General features: G+C 31.8%; 1 protein-coding gene across 1 annotated transcript in view; it reads left to right on the top strand.

Moving 5' to 3' along the window:
* LOC108915548 (gonadotropin-releasing hormone II receptor-like) overlaps positions 1-17,959 on the top strand; it is a gene marked incomplete at its 3' end in the record, with an annotated part of 46,335 nt that extends 28,376 nt beyond the window's left edge. The window contains exon 3 of the mRNA XM_018721608.1: positions 17,755-17,959. Within this exon, the coding sequence (XP_018577124.1) occupies positions 17,755-17,959 (205 nt within the window). The remainder of the gene's footprint in view (positions 1-17,754) is intronic.
* Positions 17,960-18,185: the final 226 nt, after the last annotated feature.

Here is an 18,185-nt window from a genome sequence, read left to right as displayed (position 1 = left end):
TTCTTTGTCATTACAACTAGGTTTATTGAATTGTTTTTGAAAAGCATTTAGAAAGGACGGTTCGAAATCGGCACTGTCAGTATCAAAATAATTATCTAATGGTAATTCTTCTGCCATCATTTCTTCAACTATATCCTGACTGAATTAGTTGTCAGAAAGTTGGTTTCTTATAATGCCATTTTATATTACTATGTTCTCTCCATTTTTCCTGATCCATTCTTGTCAACCCTAAAGAGGGTAACTTTATGTTATCTAAATATTTTTATTACCATCAAAGAGAAAATATACCTAGTGCTGCTGAGTGCGTTAGGTAAATTTAAAATTATTGCAACATATCCATTTTCCAAGCACTTGAGTTTGTGATACTTAAAAGCACCGACAGGCAACAAAGTTAAACAGGTAAGAACTGACAACACTGGGACAACTCCCGTCCGGGTGCCGTCCACTGACGGCGTACACAAAAGTTTAAGTGCAGTTTAATAGACGACGACTTGAAATACCTCACGTACATATTTCAAATAGCTTAGTTTTCAACAATAGAGGCAGCCTTCCAATAAAATTCGTAACCAACTTTCCACCAGAGTACTTACTAAATTTGATATAAAACTGAAATAAAATCTTCGAAAGCCGACATTACTCAGATTTATTCTCATAAAAGAATTTGTAGGGTATAAAAAAACGAACTCGTAGACATAGATAGCCAATAAGATGGTTTAGTGTGATATTTATATGTACCTAATGCTTCTTAGAACATATGTAGCCTGTGAAACACGGAATGTATGTGAAATTTAGGAACGAATAGAGACATAAATATCTTTTGAATAAGTTATATCTGACTTCTCTCTGCAAGTTCGTGCTTTCAACTTGGATATTATGTTACGACAATAGCAACAAGAATAGGAATGGACGTGAATCTCTTATGCATAATTCCTTGTGTAATGTTGTAAACTTAATTTCTTACACACATTCTAAAGAATTTTACTTTGGCAGCAATATGACAGCTGGAATTAATTGTCTTTTGCATTTCTACAGGAGTTAAATGTTACCTAGGCTGTAATTTTCTTTATTGCTTCTCACGTAGACAATAAAGTATCTAATTTTTGCAACCAAATCATTTACATGTCATACTTAATTGTCTACAAACCTTCGAACAAACTTCATGATTAAATCTAGTTTTATATATTAACCACTTGTATTCTTGTTAGAATATTTTGTACAGAGATAAGTTGTAACGTTGTTACGTAATTGTAAATAAGTTCTTAATCAACTGTTAGACAACAAAACTAATTAAAAATAATTTTATGAAAACATATTACTTTAATATTAGAACGACCTGTTATTTTGTAATCACCATATTTTTTTCTCGTTAAAGTGGACCAAGCGTCAAACACTAAAAAACCGCTGTTCTGAAGGCACGGAAGAGTCGACTGTCACAACACCTTATTGAAATAGGAATGGCCGAAAACTTAACTGTTTCAATTGGTTACAATATATACTGTAATAATTTTTTGAGATATAGAAATTTTTCTTACCTTAATTTCTTATTCTGCTTAACTTCTTCTTTGTATTTTACTTCCATCTTGCCTGGGCACCAGCTCACATGAGCATATAATCGTACTTTAATTCAAATTTTTGTTCACTATGTTTAGAGAAAGCTTTTATTTGAAAACAAATTAATTTAAGATACCTAGCAAATTTTAATCTAACATGAGTAGTATCACCTCAGGGTAAGGTTCTGAGAAGATTAGTAAACTAATTTTAAAATATTAGACTGATTAATTAATTTAGATATTAAATTTTGAGAAGGCAAAGACAAAAAAATATATATTTGAATTTTAATTGACTAGTTATTCTACTTCTTGTAAAAAAGATCTAATTTTTTTAATGACTTGAATTCACTATATTTCCAGTTAAATAAAATAATGTGAATGGCTAACACTTAATTTTATTTTTTTTTTATTTTACCAACATTATCCAATCTTCGATCAATGAAATTTTCTTAAGCTCTACCTACGCCACGTCCTACTCTAACTTAATTAAATAACAATATCCAATTATTTGGATTTCAATATTAAATCTAATACCAGTTTGTTTTATATTAAAGTTTATACCTTTCGATCACTGTCTAACATTCTTATTTCTTCTCTTGTTGGTCCTTTCTCTCCTCTAATCCTTCTCTGAACCGTCTAGCACAACTTCTGTCCATGTCTTGTCATCTGTCAATTGCTTGTTATTTGTCTTCTTCCTAATATTTCATTATTACTACTTCCTGGTCTATGACATTAATTAGGTGTGGGCGTACTTGATGCTGGTTATTCCTCTATAACCTTTAACTTGTTTCGTTGTTTCTTTACTAACTACACTCGTTTCTTTATGGTTATTATATTATCTTCCTTTTTTTAAATTCAAAATATAATTTCTACCACTTTTGCTGCCATCCCAATTTTATTATTTTTTTCTTAGTTACCTCACTCTTTTCATATCCCACTATTTTTTTATAAATCATTTTCTAATTCTACTAATCCAAATTATAATTACCAATCACATTTTTTTTATTTCGAATATACTTTATTATATTATATTTCTTTAAATTTTGTTTGTAATTCCTCTTTTTACAAAAATTTTAATTGATCATGTAATAATTTTATTTATTTTGTCTTTCCTTTCTCAATTTCCACCATTTACTGTACTCCTATTGGTCACATTTATTCATCTTATAATTTTTTTCTTTAAAATCAATTTTACCAATTTTATTTTCAAAAATTTACCTTTCCCTTTGATATTTTAAAAATCTTTGGCTCAACTCATTCTATTACAATACATATCTGTTTAGTTTTCGACTTTATCCATTTGGGGAAAGTGCCTTTCTGTGGTGTAACTTTATGTACAATCTTATTAAGATGTTTATTTCAGTGTTCCGTGACGATACAGTGAAATTTTATGTTTTAATTTTAAGTTTTTGTACATTATGAAAAAGCATGTATACGAATCAAGAAAGAGTTGATATGGTTAGAGCATACTTTTCGTCAGGAGCAAAGAAAACGATATCTGATAGATTACGCCGAGTTATAGGTACCGATTAAGAAAATGTTTGTCAGATTGGTTTAGAGGCTATGGCATGACTGGATACTGTTATTCCCAGTCCCCACTAGTACCCACCACAGTGAGGCCAGAAATTTTTTGCTTGTAGTTACGTCACACTTGCCTACAATATGCTACAGCTCCCCTTCCATGCGAAGCGGTTATAATAACGTGATTTAGGAGGGAACTGAGGCCGGCTCAAAGTTGCTTATAGTTTGAGTTAGCGGTTAATGCACGCGTCGCATAGTACGTGGGTAGTTTGATGTCAGTATGAGAGATATTGCAAAGGCTTTAAGGACAAGGACAAGACAGGTACTAATTTAAAGTAAATAAAAATCAGCTTCCTTACAACAAAACAAATACTAAATTTAACGTAATTTAATAGATACTTATTATATTATCAAATACCTGCATAGGTAGGTAATAATGAATATATCTCATAATATTATTTTATCTCTTGAAACACCTTTTTCACGGAAGTAAACTACTGCTCTAAACAAATTACAATCCCTAGTCAAAGAACTTCTGAATCAAGAAACGAAGAAAATTTTAAAAATAATTTTAATTATGCGAGAAATATTACTGGACTACCAAGTAACATGATTTAAATATTTTTGCTTTAATAGATTCCTAAAAATTTCCCGAATATGCAAACAAATTTCCCGAAAAATCGTTTGAATATTTATTACAAATGTATCCAAACGTTTGTGAAATGGTTGAAAAACGAACTTAATATTTTGTATAGACACGACCAACTTCGTAATTTAAAGTTCAAAAAAACGATAGAAATATACAAGGAATTTAAAATGGTATTTTCGGAAACATACAAATTGTTTTGCCCAGTTTTAACAATTCCTGCAACAAGTGTCCCGGTAGAAAGAAACTTTTTGTGTCTTAAGCCTTAAGCGCAGTAAGAGTTAGGTTAGGTACCTAGGTACTTAAGAAATACGATGGCACAAGAGCGCTTAAACAACTTTTCAGTGATGACGATAGAAAAAGAACTATTGCAAAGTCTTAGTGCTGATCCTTAATTTTATGAAGACATTATAAGTAAATCTGCAAATTTAAAAGACGGACGAATAAACCTGTTTTATAAACCCGTTCACTATGTATTTAAAATATTCTGTTAAAAGTGGAGGCAAACGAAAAGCTGGCGGCGTTGTTTCATATGTAAATAAATAAGTTGCCTGGCTACTAGGGTGGCTCAAAAAAAACCAATTTTTTTTTTTCTGGTCTCTTGTGAAAATATGTTAGTTTTTCATGTTTTAAAAGCCCCCTCAAAAAATCAGCTCAAAAACATTTTTTTAGAGGTCGCTCAAGATTTTTAAAAATGTTCCAAAATCGTCAAAATTTGATTTTTTTTTTAAATTTTTTTCTCGTTATTTTATCATTTTCTAGGTTGAAAAAAATTTCGATTCTGAAAATTTTTCTGTTTTCGAGCGACCTCTAAAAATTAATATCAACGAACTAAAAATTTTTTTATTGAATTTGATGAACAAAAGAATAGAAATAAATCACGACTTAAATTTTAAAAAATTAAAAATATTTGATACTCAGTACGGTAGTAAATTTAGCCTGGAGAAATTTTTTAAGTGTACCTAAAATGTTTCCATTTGAGGTACACTACCTTTAAAGTTAAAATAATTATGAGTGACCTTTAGAAATTAAAATATCTATTTCAAATTTTCCGAATCGAAATTTTTTTCAACTTAGAAAATGATAAAATAACGAGAAAAAAGTTTAAAAAAAAAATTCAAATTTTGTCGATTTTGGAAATTTTTAAAAATCTTGAGCGACCTCTAAATTTTTTGAGCTGATTTTTTGAGGGGGCTCTTAAAACATGATAAACTAATATAATTTCCGAGAACGAGACACGAAAAAAAAATTTTTGTTTTTTTGGGTCACTACTGGCTACCTTATGAATATTTGTTTTTATATTTTTTCATATTTTAAATATTTATAAACCAAGTAGGAACAATTTTGTTAATTATTCGGTAAATATGTCAGTTTGTTTTTTTCTGTTAAGTACTTAATTTTATTGTAAATAGAATTTTTAAAGTTCTGATATTATTAATAATATATGAATAGCAATATAACTTTTTAATTTACGGTTATAGTATGACTATTGGCGAAGATCTCCGTAATAAAAAATGACGTGAAAATTTTTTCCTATTTATTATTTCAGAGCGGATTAATAAAATATCCAAATAGTTGCGTCTTATTTTTTATAAAATCTTAATGAAAATCCTGCTGAAATTTTAAACGCCGTGGAAGAGGATACAGATTATTTATTTATTTTTGTGTATTTCATTTATCATTACTGATTACTGCTTGAGTTTGCTGCTAGGTTACTTATCAAATATTTTTTCATAGTTTATTTTATTTATAATGATAACTTTATTTTTTGTGGGATGGAAGAGCTCGTGGTAAATACCGACACAACAAAAGAAACGTGCCAAACCGCACGGCAAGTACTTAGTGTGGAAATTTGAACTTTTCTTTAAAAATAAAATTTGCGACTAAAGCGCGCCGTAGTTACACTCGCTTGTCCAGCGGCGGGGTAAGAAAATTACGAAAAAAGGGATAAAAAAATTAGCTTTCACGACGAAATTTGAAAAATTTAACTACTGATACATGTTTCTAAAGGTCGAAGGAAGCCTCTGTAAAAATATGACCTCCACTCAAAGTTACATCCTGTACTATTATTACGAAATTTAAGCTGACGACAACATTTAACTCTTGACCTTACACTATTATTTAGATACTGATTTGAATAAAGGATTTGCTTAAAAATATACCGCTTATTGATTACAGAGTACTGCGTTTTGTAGCAAAATCCGAATATGGTCCAAGAGGGACTACAGACATAACATATAAAAAATTTGGCGTAACCAAAAAAATATGATACATAACTCATCCTTAGCCTAATATTTATCATTACTGTTTATATATCGTCACGTTTTCCACGCTTCAGTTGGCCTTTCTGCGTTGTTTCAGCGAGTTTTTGTATAAAAAACTAAATAAATGTACGTATGGTCTGCCTTGTATAGGTTCTAAAGATATATATCAAGTTCAATCTCGATTTATGACTGTTCGGAAATAAATGTACTGTGATGTAATAAATTTATTGGCATTTCTTAGTTGAAATTTTATTACAATAAAGTATTAAAAAATTAGAAACTTTTTAATCAGTCTTACCCATAGAGTGACTCAATCTATGTACAGGGTGTTCCAATATTCCAGCAGCAAAATTCTAGAAGCGATTCTATAGCCGAAAACAAAAAATTATATGAACGTACTGTAGTATAACAACCCTAGGTTCGACAAAAAATAAGTAAGCGTAGTTGTGGCCAAAAATATGTGATCGTCATAAGAAAAACCTACGTTGTGTGTATCCATTTTTTTAATTGACCGGAAGGCGCTGGCTACTAACTTTGTAGAGGGGATGTATGGTTCAATTATATAAAACAAAAGCAAAGTAAATACACCTAACCTTTATTTACATACAATTCAAATTAAACATGTGACAAATAGAAAGATCAACAAAAACATTAACAACCATTAAACATAAAAGGAGAGTGCCAAGCTCACCTAAAGCTCCTGTGGGGAAAGAGCATGGCAGAGAAACCCACGATCGTTGCTCTTACCACCCAAATATAAATACAAAACAACCGCTAACCAAAGGCATAAATTAAGATCCTTTGCTGGTGATAAATAAGACCTGTCTCATTTAATGTGTCACTAAATGTCATCTGTTACCTCATATTGGTCATACACACTTCCAGTAAAACTGAAGAGGTTTGGTGTTAGTTAGCCGGCAGAGCCGGAAGGTACTGGCGTCCCATACGGGAGGCAATCCAGCTATAGTTGAGATTTCGGAAGATCTTTCATAACACTGGAGTCTAATACCGGAGGCAATCGAGCTTAATCCAGATTTGCTCCGCACGGGCGAAAATGTTAGTAAATTCAACAAGATATCTGGGCAGTCACGACAATATACATATTTTAACATGTAATAAATAATGAGCAATCTATAATAATAATTGTAACAATTTTATCTTAGAAAAATACACGTCCCTGAGCGTAAGACAATGAAGGCTAAAGATATACAGAATTATCATGAAACATCTATATTTTACGAACAATGTAATCATGACAAAAACAAGTTAGATGTGAAACAAAGGAGTTATTATTGCAATGTCTGGCAATCAGGACAATAAATATATTTTTAACATGAAATAAATAATGGGCAAACTTTAAGTATAATTATAACAATTTTACCTTGGAAAAATATATGCCCTTGAGCATAAAGCAATGGAAGCTAAACATACAAAGAATTATTATCATGAAACATCTATAACCATCACAATCATAAGATTATATAGAACAATTAACAACAAAGTACTTAAAGAATATTACCTGCTAACTAATAACACTTTAAACAATTAACTTTTCACAACTTGACACACTGCTCGCCGATCGTCTTACTACCGATCTCCACACTGTTCGCACTTCAACTCCCTATCTTCGACTAACTAGGCTTCCTTTCAGAATTTCCTACCTAAGTGCCTGTTTTTTGTGCTTCTTTCTATCGACCGTTAATATTACTTTTTCATTGTTATACAACACCTATGTAACAGGTGACGTCGAAGTTGATAAGACAAGTACGGTTTTGCACAGTACTTTTGCAAACGCTTCGTTTTTGAGATAAAGGTTGATCAAATTTTATTATTATTTTTCTTTATTTTACAGGTTTTCTTATGATAGCCGCTTCAAAGGACCACGCACTAATTACATTAAAAAGTAATCTTGGTCAATTGTACGCGGAGCGCGAATGGCTCCATCTGTCGTGCTGACTCCCAAGTGTGCCATTCAAATGGCCACAGTAGGAAGCGACATGCTATGTTGCCAGGTACTTTATTGCACGACTGCCGCCCACAGAGGGCGAAACACAATGTTTTTAATTGCCAGTGTTGCGAGAAACAACTACTCCGCGAGCTATATGCCCCGACCGCCATAGAATTATACTCGCAACACCTAGCGCAACAGCTAGGATCGTTCGTCAGCCACCACGACCACTAGCTGGCAATTAAAACATTGTGTTTCGCCCTCTATGGGCGGCAGTCATGCAACAAAGTACCTGGCAATATAGCAGGTCGCTTCCTACTGTAGGCATTTGAATGGTACAGTTGGGAGTCAGCACGACAGATGGAGCCATTTGCGCTCCGCGTACAATGTATCTCTTTGTCATGAGGGTACGGCAGCATAACAGCTAGATCGTTCGTCGGTTTGGTTGTCTCACCTATGACACACTGATGACGACTAATAAGTCCGAAACCGATCTGTGCCTGGTGTGTTAAACTGACGAACGATCCTAGCTGTAGGTGTTGCGAGTATAATTCAATGCCGGTCGGGGCATATAGCCCACGGAGTAGTTGTTTCTCGCAACACTGGCAATTAAAAAAAATCTCGGTCAAAATTGAAAATTGCTTTGGATACCAGTTACATTTGGTCTCTGGAATGAAGTTCCGAACATAAAAACCCAGGCAGATCATTTGTTTGTTTTTGGTCACTTTTATTCCTTTTTGTAGAAGATACGTGTGCAGATAGAGTAAGAACGCAGTGCAGATAGAGATGTCACCCATTTGCAGGAAAGGAAAAGCCCATGAACATATTGTCACGCCGCTCGCATCCGTACCCCTCCCCCTCAACCACCCGAAAACTGCCCCGAATAATATGTTTGTGAGTTCTATCTCTCTTGAAAATGAATGTTATAGATGTGGCCAGTGGAATAGGTAATGTATGCGTTTAACCCCTCTTCGTTGCAGTTTTTGCTCGGTTTGGGGGAGGTGTAACGTGAACTGTCACGTTACCCGTACCCTTACATACTGATATTCATGGGTATTACCTTCCTTGCATAAGAGTGGCATTGCTATCCGCATTGCGTTTTTGCTCCATCTACACACATGTCTGCAAAGGAGTAAAAATGGCCAAAAACGGACAAACAAACCAACCGGGGTTTTTATTTATTCAAGAGGCCAAAAATTACTGGTATCTACAGCAATTTTCAGTTTTGATCGAGATCACTTTCGTACTTTCAAAGCTAAAGTGATACATTTTTATAATCGCGACATATTCAATTGATACTTACTGTTACCTGTATTATATTTGAAATTTCTTAAAATTTTTATAAAAACTTTAAAACATTGAAAACTTTGCACCTTTCTCAGTTTTCATTCATTAGAGCCATTCCAAGAAAATGTCTCTAAATCCCAAATTAAATGATTTATTTTCAACAAAACCAAGGTTTAAGCAATTGAATTCTCCTGTTATGTCAAAAAAAACTGCCACGTGTCTACCCTTATCATGGCACTTATAAATATGCTTCAGTAAGGCAGATTTGGTTGATTTGCCTTTATAAAAACCCATTGACATTGGTTAGACTTTATTAACAAATTGCTCATTTTTCCTACAAAATTTTTTTATAAGACTGAGAAACTACTACGGTTGACTATACTTACTCTGCAATTCATTCTTTTTATGTATTGGAATAATTGAAGCGGTCAATAATAACAGTAATTTTAAGAAAGTTGCCCGTTGTAATAGATAAATTAATCATATATAGTCCAACCAAATTACACTAGGAGAAAAAAAAAATTGTTACCTGGACTTTTATAAGTGGAAATGATAAAAAGGCTTATAATAAATCTAAAAAAAATAAATGCGTGAGCAGTGGCGGCGGAGGGTTGATTTGGGGGATTGAAAAAGTTATGAAAAATTGTATCATTGTTATTTCTGGCGAAAGTTGAGGTTAAACAAAAAAGTATCCATTACAAAAGTAAAAACTTTTGTAGAGGTCACTTTTTAACATAACCTCAAAATTTCCGAGAAAAATGCGAAAAACAGGTTTCTTTCTGATTTTTCGTTTTTTATTTCTCATTTCCGCAAAAATAATTTAATTTTGAAGAAACCTGGTGAAAGTATACCTTTCTCTGTCTTAAATAACGTGAAATTTTTTTAGATGAAAAAATCAAGAACTTTCTGAGATATTCATTTTTGTCGGCCTGGAACACTTTTTTTCAAAGAATGTTTATAGACTGCATAAAAATAGTTTTGGGTCAAACAATGAGACAGTTTTTTTTTGTATTTTTTCCGTACAATTGAATGGTGTAATCAGTTTTTTTTTAAATTTAAACAAATTAACAACAATTACTGAAAATTTCATTGCTGCAAGTCATTTTTTATTTTTGAGTATGTTTTTGAATTGTGATTGCAAATGTATTTATTTCACCAAAAAGTATATGTCAAAACGAAAAAAATGATTACCGGCAGAACTCTGTACGATAATTTTTTTAAGTAGAATTTTTCTTTGAAAAAAAGTGTTTCAGGCCGAAAAAAATGAATATCTCAAAACCTCTCGATTTTTTTATCTAAAAACATTTGAGGTTATTTAAGACAGAAAAAGGTATACTTTCACCAGGTTTCGTCAAAATTAAATTATTTTTGCGGAAATGAGAAATAAAAAACTAAAAATCAGAAAAAATCGGTTTTTCGCATTTTTTTCGGAAATTTTGAGGTTATGTTAAAAAATGACTTCTACAAAAGTTATAGATTTTTGCATGATCTACAACTTTTGTATTAGGTACTTTTTTGTTTGACGTCAACTTTCGCCAGAAATCCCAATGATACAATTTTTCAGAACTTTTCAACCCCCCAAATCAACCCTCCGCCGCCCCTGCTCTCGCATTTATTTTTTTTTTCGTTTGTTATAAGCCCCTTTACCATTTCCACTTATAAAACTCCAGGTAATAATTTATTTTTTTTCCCTCTAAATAAGTTAATTTGATCGGTCTAATATGCTAAATTTTTTACCCTTTCACGTCACTAAAACATCACATCATATCAGCTAAAAATTGACACAGGACGGGATCTCAAGAGATCAAACCATGTAGCTCGAGTCGTCTCTCTTTATTATATTATCGATACACTATGCAAACTAAACGACAAATTTACATGCAAAAAATACATAAAAAATTTTTATCAGATTAAGGCCCGGTACTTTGAGTCTCGGTTGACTTGATTAATTAATCAGGCGATTAGACTGTGAATAGACGATTATAAAGTAAATACGTACAGTCTAATTATGTGATTACTTAACCAAGGCTTAACCGAGACTTTTGGAATATATTTGCTTTTCCTTTCTTTATGATATTACTTTTCATGAACAAAAAATGCGCTTTAAAAAGTAGTTTTCCTTTCCACTTCATATTCTAAAAGTAGCACAATAGACGTCGTCTAGACTTAAACTCATTATAAATTAAATTGTACAGCTGAATCTTTTCCCATCTATACTGATGACAGTCAAAATAAAAGTTGAGATAAACGCATAGATATCTCCATCATTCTCGAGTGTTTAAAAGTTTAAAAACTTTAGCACAATTAACTAAATCTTGTTATTCAAACAATTTAAAAACTGTTATTTTATCTCTTCTGAAAATTGCTGATGTCGTATCGCAGCCAGTTATTGCGTATAAAAAATTGGGTTGAAATTTGAAATAGCTCATTGTCCGTTCAAAAAATCGTTTGTTAATTACTTTTCTTTGCTCCACGTGTCATGCAAAACTTACCAAACTGTAATCACCAACGGAATTCGCTTCCTTCTTTCTGTAAATGGAGCTCCAAAAAAATTACCTGCTTAGATAAGTTTCGATACTTAACTTTTGTAAAAGATACTAGTGACAACAAACGAGCGCAATTAGTTTGTCTTCCCCCAACCTCTGCTTCTGCTCATCAACTTCTATTTCGGGTATATTATAAAGTTCAAGTGTGGCTTAGTAATCAACTGGACCCCAGAAGACTGGTGTTGGAAGTTAATTCTTGAAGTTAATTCCAATAACAGTACATTGGAACCAATCCAGGGTTTACTGCCACCTGCACCGGAAAAACTCCTCAATACAATTTTTTGCAATTGCAAAAGGGGGTGTAGTGCTAAGTGCGACTGCAAAATAGTTGGATTGTTTTGTTCATTATCGTGTACCAGTTGTTAAGGCCAGTCGTGCTCCAATGTTGAATCGCCATCAGAAGAGGATTCTTACGATATTAGCGAGGAGATATCTGATGCATCGCTGTTAGAACAAATTACTTATATCCAGCAGGATGAAGAAGAAGAAGAAGAAGAAGGAAAAGAAGAAGAATAAGACAGTACATTACTTGAATTGAAGTTCCATTAGATAATTATCAATCAGACGAATAGTTTTCCCCAATTATTCATAATTCATACCGCTTTTATCATTTCCAGTAGTACCATTTTTTATTTAATACAATATTATTTAATTAAATAGGACCACAATAGATTGTGGAATAGGCATACTGGAGAAACCACGTTAAAAAAAAAGCGCCAAATACAATACTTCACAAGTGGCGTGGAAACGAGTGCATATTATGGAGAACACAACTTTTTCAACTGTTTTTCAAAAAGTGTAAGAACAATTTTATGGACAATTGCATGGCCTACAATTTCTGTCAGATCTATTATTCTGATAAAACTTACCGTTTGGCTCAAAAATGCAAAAAACCCATATTTGCGAACTTTGACCTTGAATAAATTTTTTTGCAGATATGGGATCGATGGGGACTTTCACATTTCATTTATAATGTAGGTATTTCCAACATTCGTACCAATGTTCAGCTTTATGCGAATTATTGTAAGCTTACCCATATTTTTTGAGCTAATTTGACCGGGTTATAATATTGAAAAGGCCAAATGAGACGGATTTTGTTCGGGAAATAATAATTTAATTTAAAATTTTGAAGCTTCTGTAGAAATGAGCGAATATCTTGGTCTCAATACTTGCAATTCAGTCCATAAATTCATTACCGGCTTACCAGCTGTAAAGAAATTAGTTTTAGTGACTTCTGCGTCTGCTGAAGAGTTAATTTACTAATCTAATGTCTTTTTCTTAGAATTGTATATAAAAGATCCCTACAAAAACGAGAATTTGATTAATGCGCCAAAATACAAGTGTTCGTGGTGATATCGGAATTGTTATCCCTGGGTTCATACATAGACGAATTCAGTTTTTATTCCCTTTGGGATGTATTAAAAATTTTTCATGTGAAGCAGATAGCTTAATGAATATCTTATGCAAATTTTTCGCTGGAATTTTTATAGACCATGAAAAAAATGTTAATGCTGTTGACATTTTACTGAAATAAAAAAATTGTAGTTTTCACCTAAAATTACATGCATGCATGCATGTATGAAATTAAAATCGAGGTACATCAATTTAATTGGCAGAATTTATAATTCAATATCTCGATTTAATTAGTATATGCCTAATATGCTGACTGGATATTAATATGAATCTAGAAAAAAATAGCACCCACATGTTTAATTTACGATAAATCGTGTGGGATTATGTTTTGCATATTTGCAGTGAATGTAATGCTATTGACGCATCCCTGTTACTATTAGAGACAGCCCCATCAAACTTTGCATAATTGTTAATAGTAAAGAAATAAGGTTTTTTTTCTGAATAATATGTAAAATATAGAGACATCTTTAAAAATAAAAAATAACATAAAGTTTCTTGTTATCTCTGATAAAAGTAGTGCTCAGACCACAATACTAGGTCATAACCATAAACCAGGCAAATCGTATAAAAATTATAAAGTAAACTGTGAATTAGTTACACAACTTTATATAAAGTCAGCGATTCCAAAAATGCTTCTTCTTATTATTGTGGTAAGACAGTGGAAATTATAAAAAAAATATTTTATCCACAATCACCTTATAATCGGACTTTTATCCACACATATGAACCGTCTAAAGTGATACTTTATCCACTAATGAAATAATGTAACCTTATTTCACTAGTAGAATAAAGAAAAAATAATAAACCTATAATAAACCAAATTTAATTTATTTACTTATTAACATTAACAATTACATTTATAGTAATAGTAAGAAATATCAAGTCGTGCGAACATTTTTTAATTAAATTCCAATAATTCTGGCTCCACAAATATGATTGTGGTGTGATTATGGATGAAACGTTGTATTGCATTCGTGTTTTAATTGCCTTTTATCCACTTAAGAATATTAAACATTCTTGCGTGGATAAAATGCTACTTAAAACATTTATACAATAAATAACTATTATCCACACATATGAACCGTCTAAAGTGATACTTTATCCACTAGTGGAATAAAATAAACTTTATTTCACTAGTAGATTAATGAAAAAATAATAAACCTATAATAAATCAAATTTAATTAATTTACTTATTAACATTAACATTTACATTTATATTAATAGACCATTTTTGTTTTACTACATTTAACTTAACGCCTTAACCTTTCCGTTAATAACAACAGTCGTAATCATTTTCAGAACACATAAAATCTGCCGAAGTTTGTGAAGAATTTGCACAAGTTACGAATGTCTCTTTTTGTAAGAAACAGCTACATTTTCCTTGGATTTTCCTTTCAATATCAAGTTTGTTAGATATAGACTCCTCAACATAACTTTCAGCTACAAAGGAGCTCTTGCATCCACCATGCCGTTTGATGGTTGTAAAATCTGCACCTTTATTGGCCAATAAAGTTGATGCAGTGCGCCTCATACAATGACCAATATATGCTTCTGGATTTGTGATATTCGGGAATGAAGCAACTGTTGAGGGTACCTTCGACAATGTGTTGATTCCAACAGGCTGAGAAGTACATTTCTGATTGATCTATCTTAAAAAGAATCTTGTGTTAGGCGAATTGGGCGCAGAGAAATATATTTTCTGCATATTTCAACAGCATTCACGCAAAATCCTTCTTCTATAATTGTAAATTCTATATTGTAAATTTTCTTGAAATGCCCGACTTGGTGTCAGGTATTGAAACAAGTAGGTAACTGCCAACGTTCTGTACCTAACTAATTTTCAAATTTGTCAGTTCGCAGCATCGACAGGCACCAGAAACCCTCATTGTTAGTGCAACGTAAAATAACTCAACGTTCTCTATAGGTATACCTAACAACATGTAAAAGGTAAAGAGATATTATCTTAATCATTAAAGATTCTTTATCGGAAGCCCCAGTCAAAATTCTTCAATATGTGCTATTTCCAATACTGCAGCTTTTTTGCTTTGTATCCTCTCGATTCACTCTTTAACCCATTAGTCCAGAGAGTGTACTAGTATTTTTATTTAATTAAAAATAATATTGTTTTAATATTACTTTTTTTAAAGAAAATACGATATTTAAAACTTTAGAACACATTTTCAAACAAATGTTGTTCTAAGTTAGTAAAAATGAGCAGACAATTTTTTTTTGAGCCAGGCGTAAATAAAATATCTATTTTGATACTCATGTAGTTTTTTTTTACATATGTTTTCAAAACGATGGTCATAATGATACATATATGTAGTGGATGCGTATGCGTACCTTTGGCCAATAACGATTGACATATTTATTCACCCTATGCAAGTCTGGACAAACCTTGGCATATAAAATACAGGACTTGTCAGAACATATATCAGTTCATTATTAGCAGAGTGTACTTCTTGGTTTTCCTTTGCATAAAAAAGTGTAGTTTTGTATAAAATATTGTTTGAACTAAAGTTTTTTGTAATGCATAATAGTTATTTTTTTGGATACATCTAGTGCCAATATGAGGCAAGAGATTTTTGAGTTGTATAGAAGCTATAGAGATATAATTTTGTTTATATTATTGCAGTCATTTGTTAAAATAGAAAATGAAAAGGGCACCAGCCACTAAAGAGTTACTTGCTTTGTTAGAAGAGAACTCAGATTGTGAAAATGCCGAATTGGTTGATGTTTTTTATGTGCCGCCAGAAACAGATGAGGAATACTTTGATGAAAATATTATTGGAGAAGAGGGATTGCAGACGGATATTGCAGGAACGTATGAAATACAACCAAGTATAGATAGTGATGATGATTTGGAAGATGGCGCTTTTAGTTTTTTATGTGAAAATGTTCAAAGTAAGCTGGATGCAAATGCACTTTACACTGTGCACACAACGAAATCTCAGCTAAAATTTCTTTCGGATTTAGCTCTCTCTTTAGATAAAGAAAACAGCGATGTTGCTTCAAATACCGCAGTATTCAACTGAACCCATGGAAGACCCTCTCAATCCGCTCTACCAGGTGAAGCCAAATTTGACAATATCGGGCATATTTTATTATAGAGAGGTTAATAGTGCAAGAAAAAAGTGTCGATTTCGCAAAAATAATACTATTTACTTGTGTAAAATGCATTTGCATTCAGCTTACTTTGAAAATTTCACATAAAAAACTAATTTAGTTTTATTAATTTTAATAACTGTTTTCAGCCAAAGGTGCGTATACGCACCTACGTGTTTTTTTTTTTTCAAAATACTGTTTATGATTTTTTTCAATAGCAAATTAGTCTTAATGTATGTGTTTTGAATATACTATACTAATAATAAAAAAAATCTTTAAAAAATGAGTTTTTCTTGTTTTGGCAAGTAATGGCTTAAATAAGCAGTAAGTTTATCATATTTTCTAATATCTATATTTTTTGTAGACCTTTATAGTAGCCTTCAACATCGAATACTTCGACTACATAGACGAAATTGCATATTTTTTCTACAAATTTAAAAAATATGATAGCATGACTTCTTCATTTATAGTCATTACTCTCTGTATTTCCCTCTATTCGTTAAATTCGGCGAGCACTTTTTCGTAATGTTCCCTGGATTTCACTGGTAATAAATGAAAAATTGCTACTTGAGCTTCTTCAAAAACAGCCAGAAGAACACAATTACTTTCTTGTATTTTTACCAAAATCAGATAGAACTGTTTACTAAATAATTGATAATAAACGACGTACCAGTAGGTATAATAAAACCTACCACGTTTCATTGACTACTAGTAAGAAATATCAAGTCTGCTAATATTTTTTTATATTATTCCAATAATTCTCCACAAATATGATTATGTGGTTGTGGATAAAACGTTGTATTGCATTCGTGTTTTAATTGACTCCACTTAAGAATATTAAACATTCTTGCGTGGATAAAATGCTACTTAAAACCCTCATCAAATCGAATTTTTGCACCTATATTTGTTTACTCTCAATAATTTATATTAATATATATTAATTATTAAATATATATTAATAACTTAAGTTACATAATAAACAGTATTAAATATAAGACAACCATATAAAATTGACTCAATTTGTTAATTGAAAGTGTCGAGGGATGTACGAAACAAGTATATTTGTAAGAAAAATGGATGATAAAAAGTCCTAGTAGGAGTTAAACTGGTGTATGCAAATTTAGTCTATTTTTGCATGTGTTGATAATCGATTTCATTTTCTGCAAGCTCAGAGAGTCTCACTTTAAGCGACGTCTAAGAAATTCAGATAAGAAAGCTGTGAGAGCATATTCACTGAATAAATTTCGTGAGGTTTACAGCATAACCGAATAAAATTTGAGAATTACCTTATTTCTTACTACAGTCGAAAAAATAAGCAAGCGGAACGCTGATGCTTTCCTCTTTCGTTCCGTTTCATTGCTTCAAAGGAATATATTCCTAGCAACATGATAAGCCTTTTTCCGGTATTCTTACTTCTATAATATAATTCTTTTTATAAAAAACGCCATCATACAAATTATTTCTTTTTTTACAGAGCTTCATTTTTCGAGTGATGAGCCACCCCAATTACCCTAACTACACCCAGTGTGTTTCCTTTGAGTTTTTTACTTCTCCTGCTCAAGAAGTGGCCTACAACCTAATGTGCGTCATGTTCATGTATTTCATTCCTCTCTTCGTCATCGTCGTCGCCTATACCGCTATCATGTGTGAAATCTCCAAGAATTCCAAGGGTACACAGGGTAAGTGACAAAACTTATCATTGATAATAATAATCCGCTCTTTTTTCCGTAGAAGCGTTGAATTCCAAACCTAAAAATTAATTAAACATCTTTCTCTTTAAGAACAATTGGCTTTGTTGTTCGTGCATTGGAAACAGTTTGCTACAGTCCGAGACAATTGCATTTGATTCGAAACAAAGAATTTTGAATCTTATGTAAGCATTATATTACATATAGGAATACGTAT

Source organism: Anoplophora glabripennis, unplaced genomic scaffold (genome assembly GCF_000390285.2).
Source record: "Anoplophora glabripennis isolate ALB-LARVAE unplaced genomic scaffold, Agla_2.0 scaffold1114, whole genome shotgun sequence".
Lineage (NCBI taxonomy): Eukaryota > Metazoa > Arthropoda > Insecta > Coleoptera > Cerambycidae > Anoplophora > Anoplophora glabripennis.
Note: the sequence above shows the minus strand (reverse complement) of the source record. Positions and strands in the feature narration are given on the sequence as shown.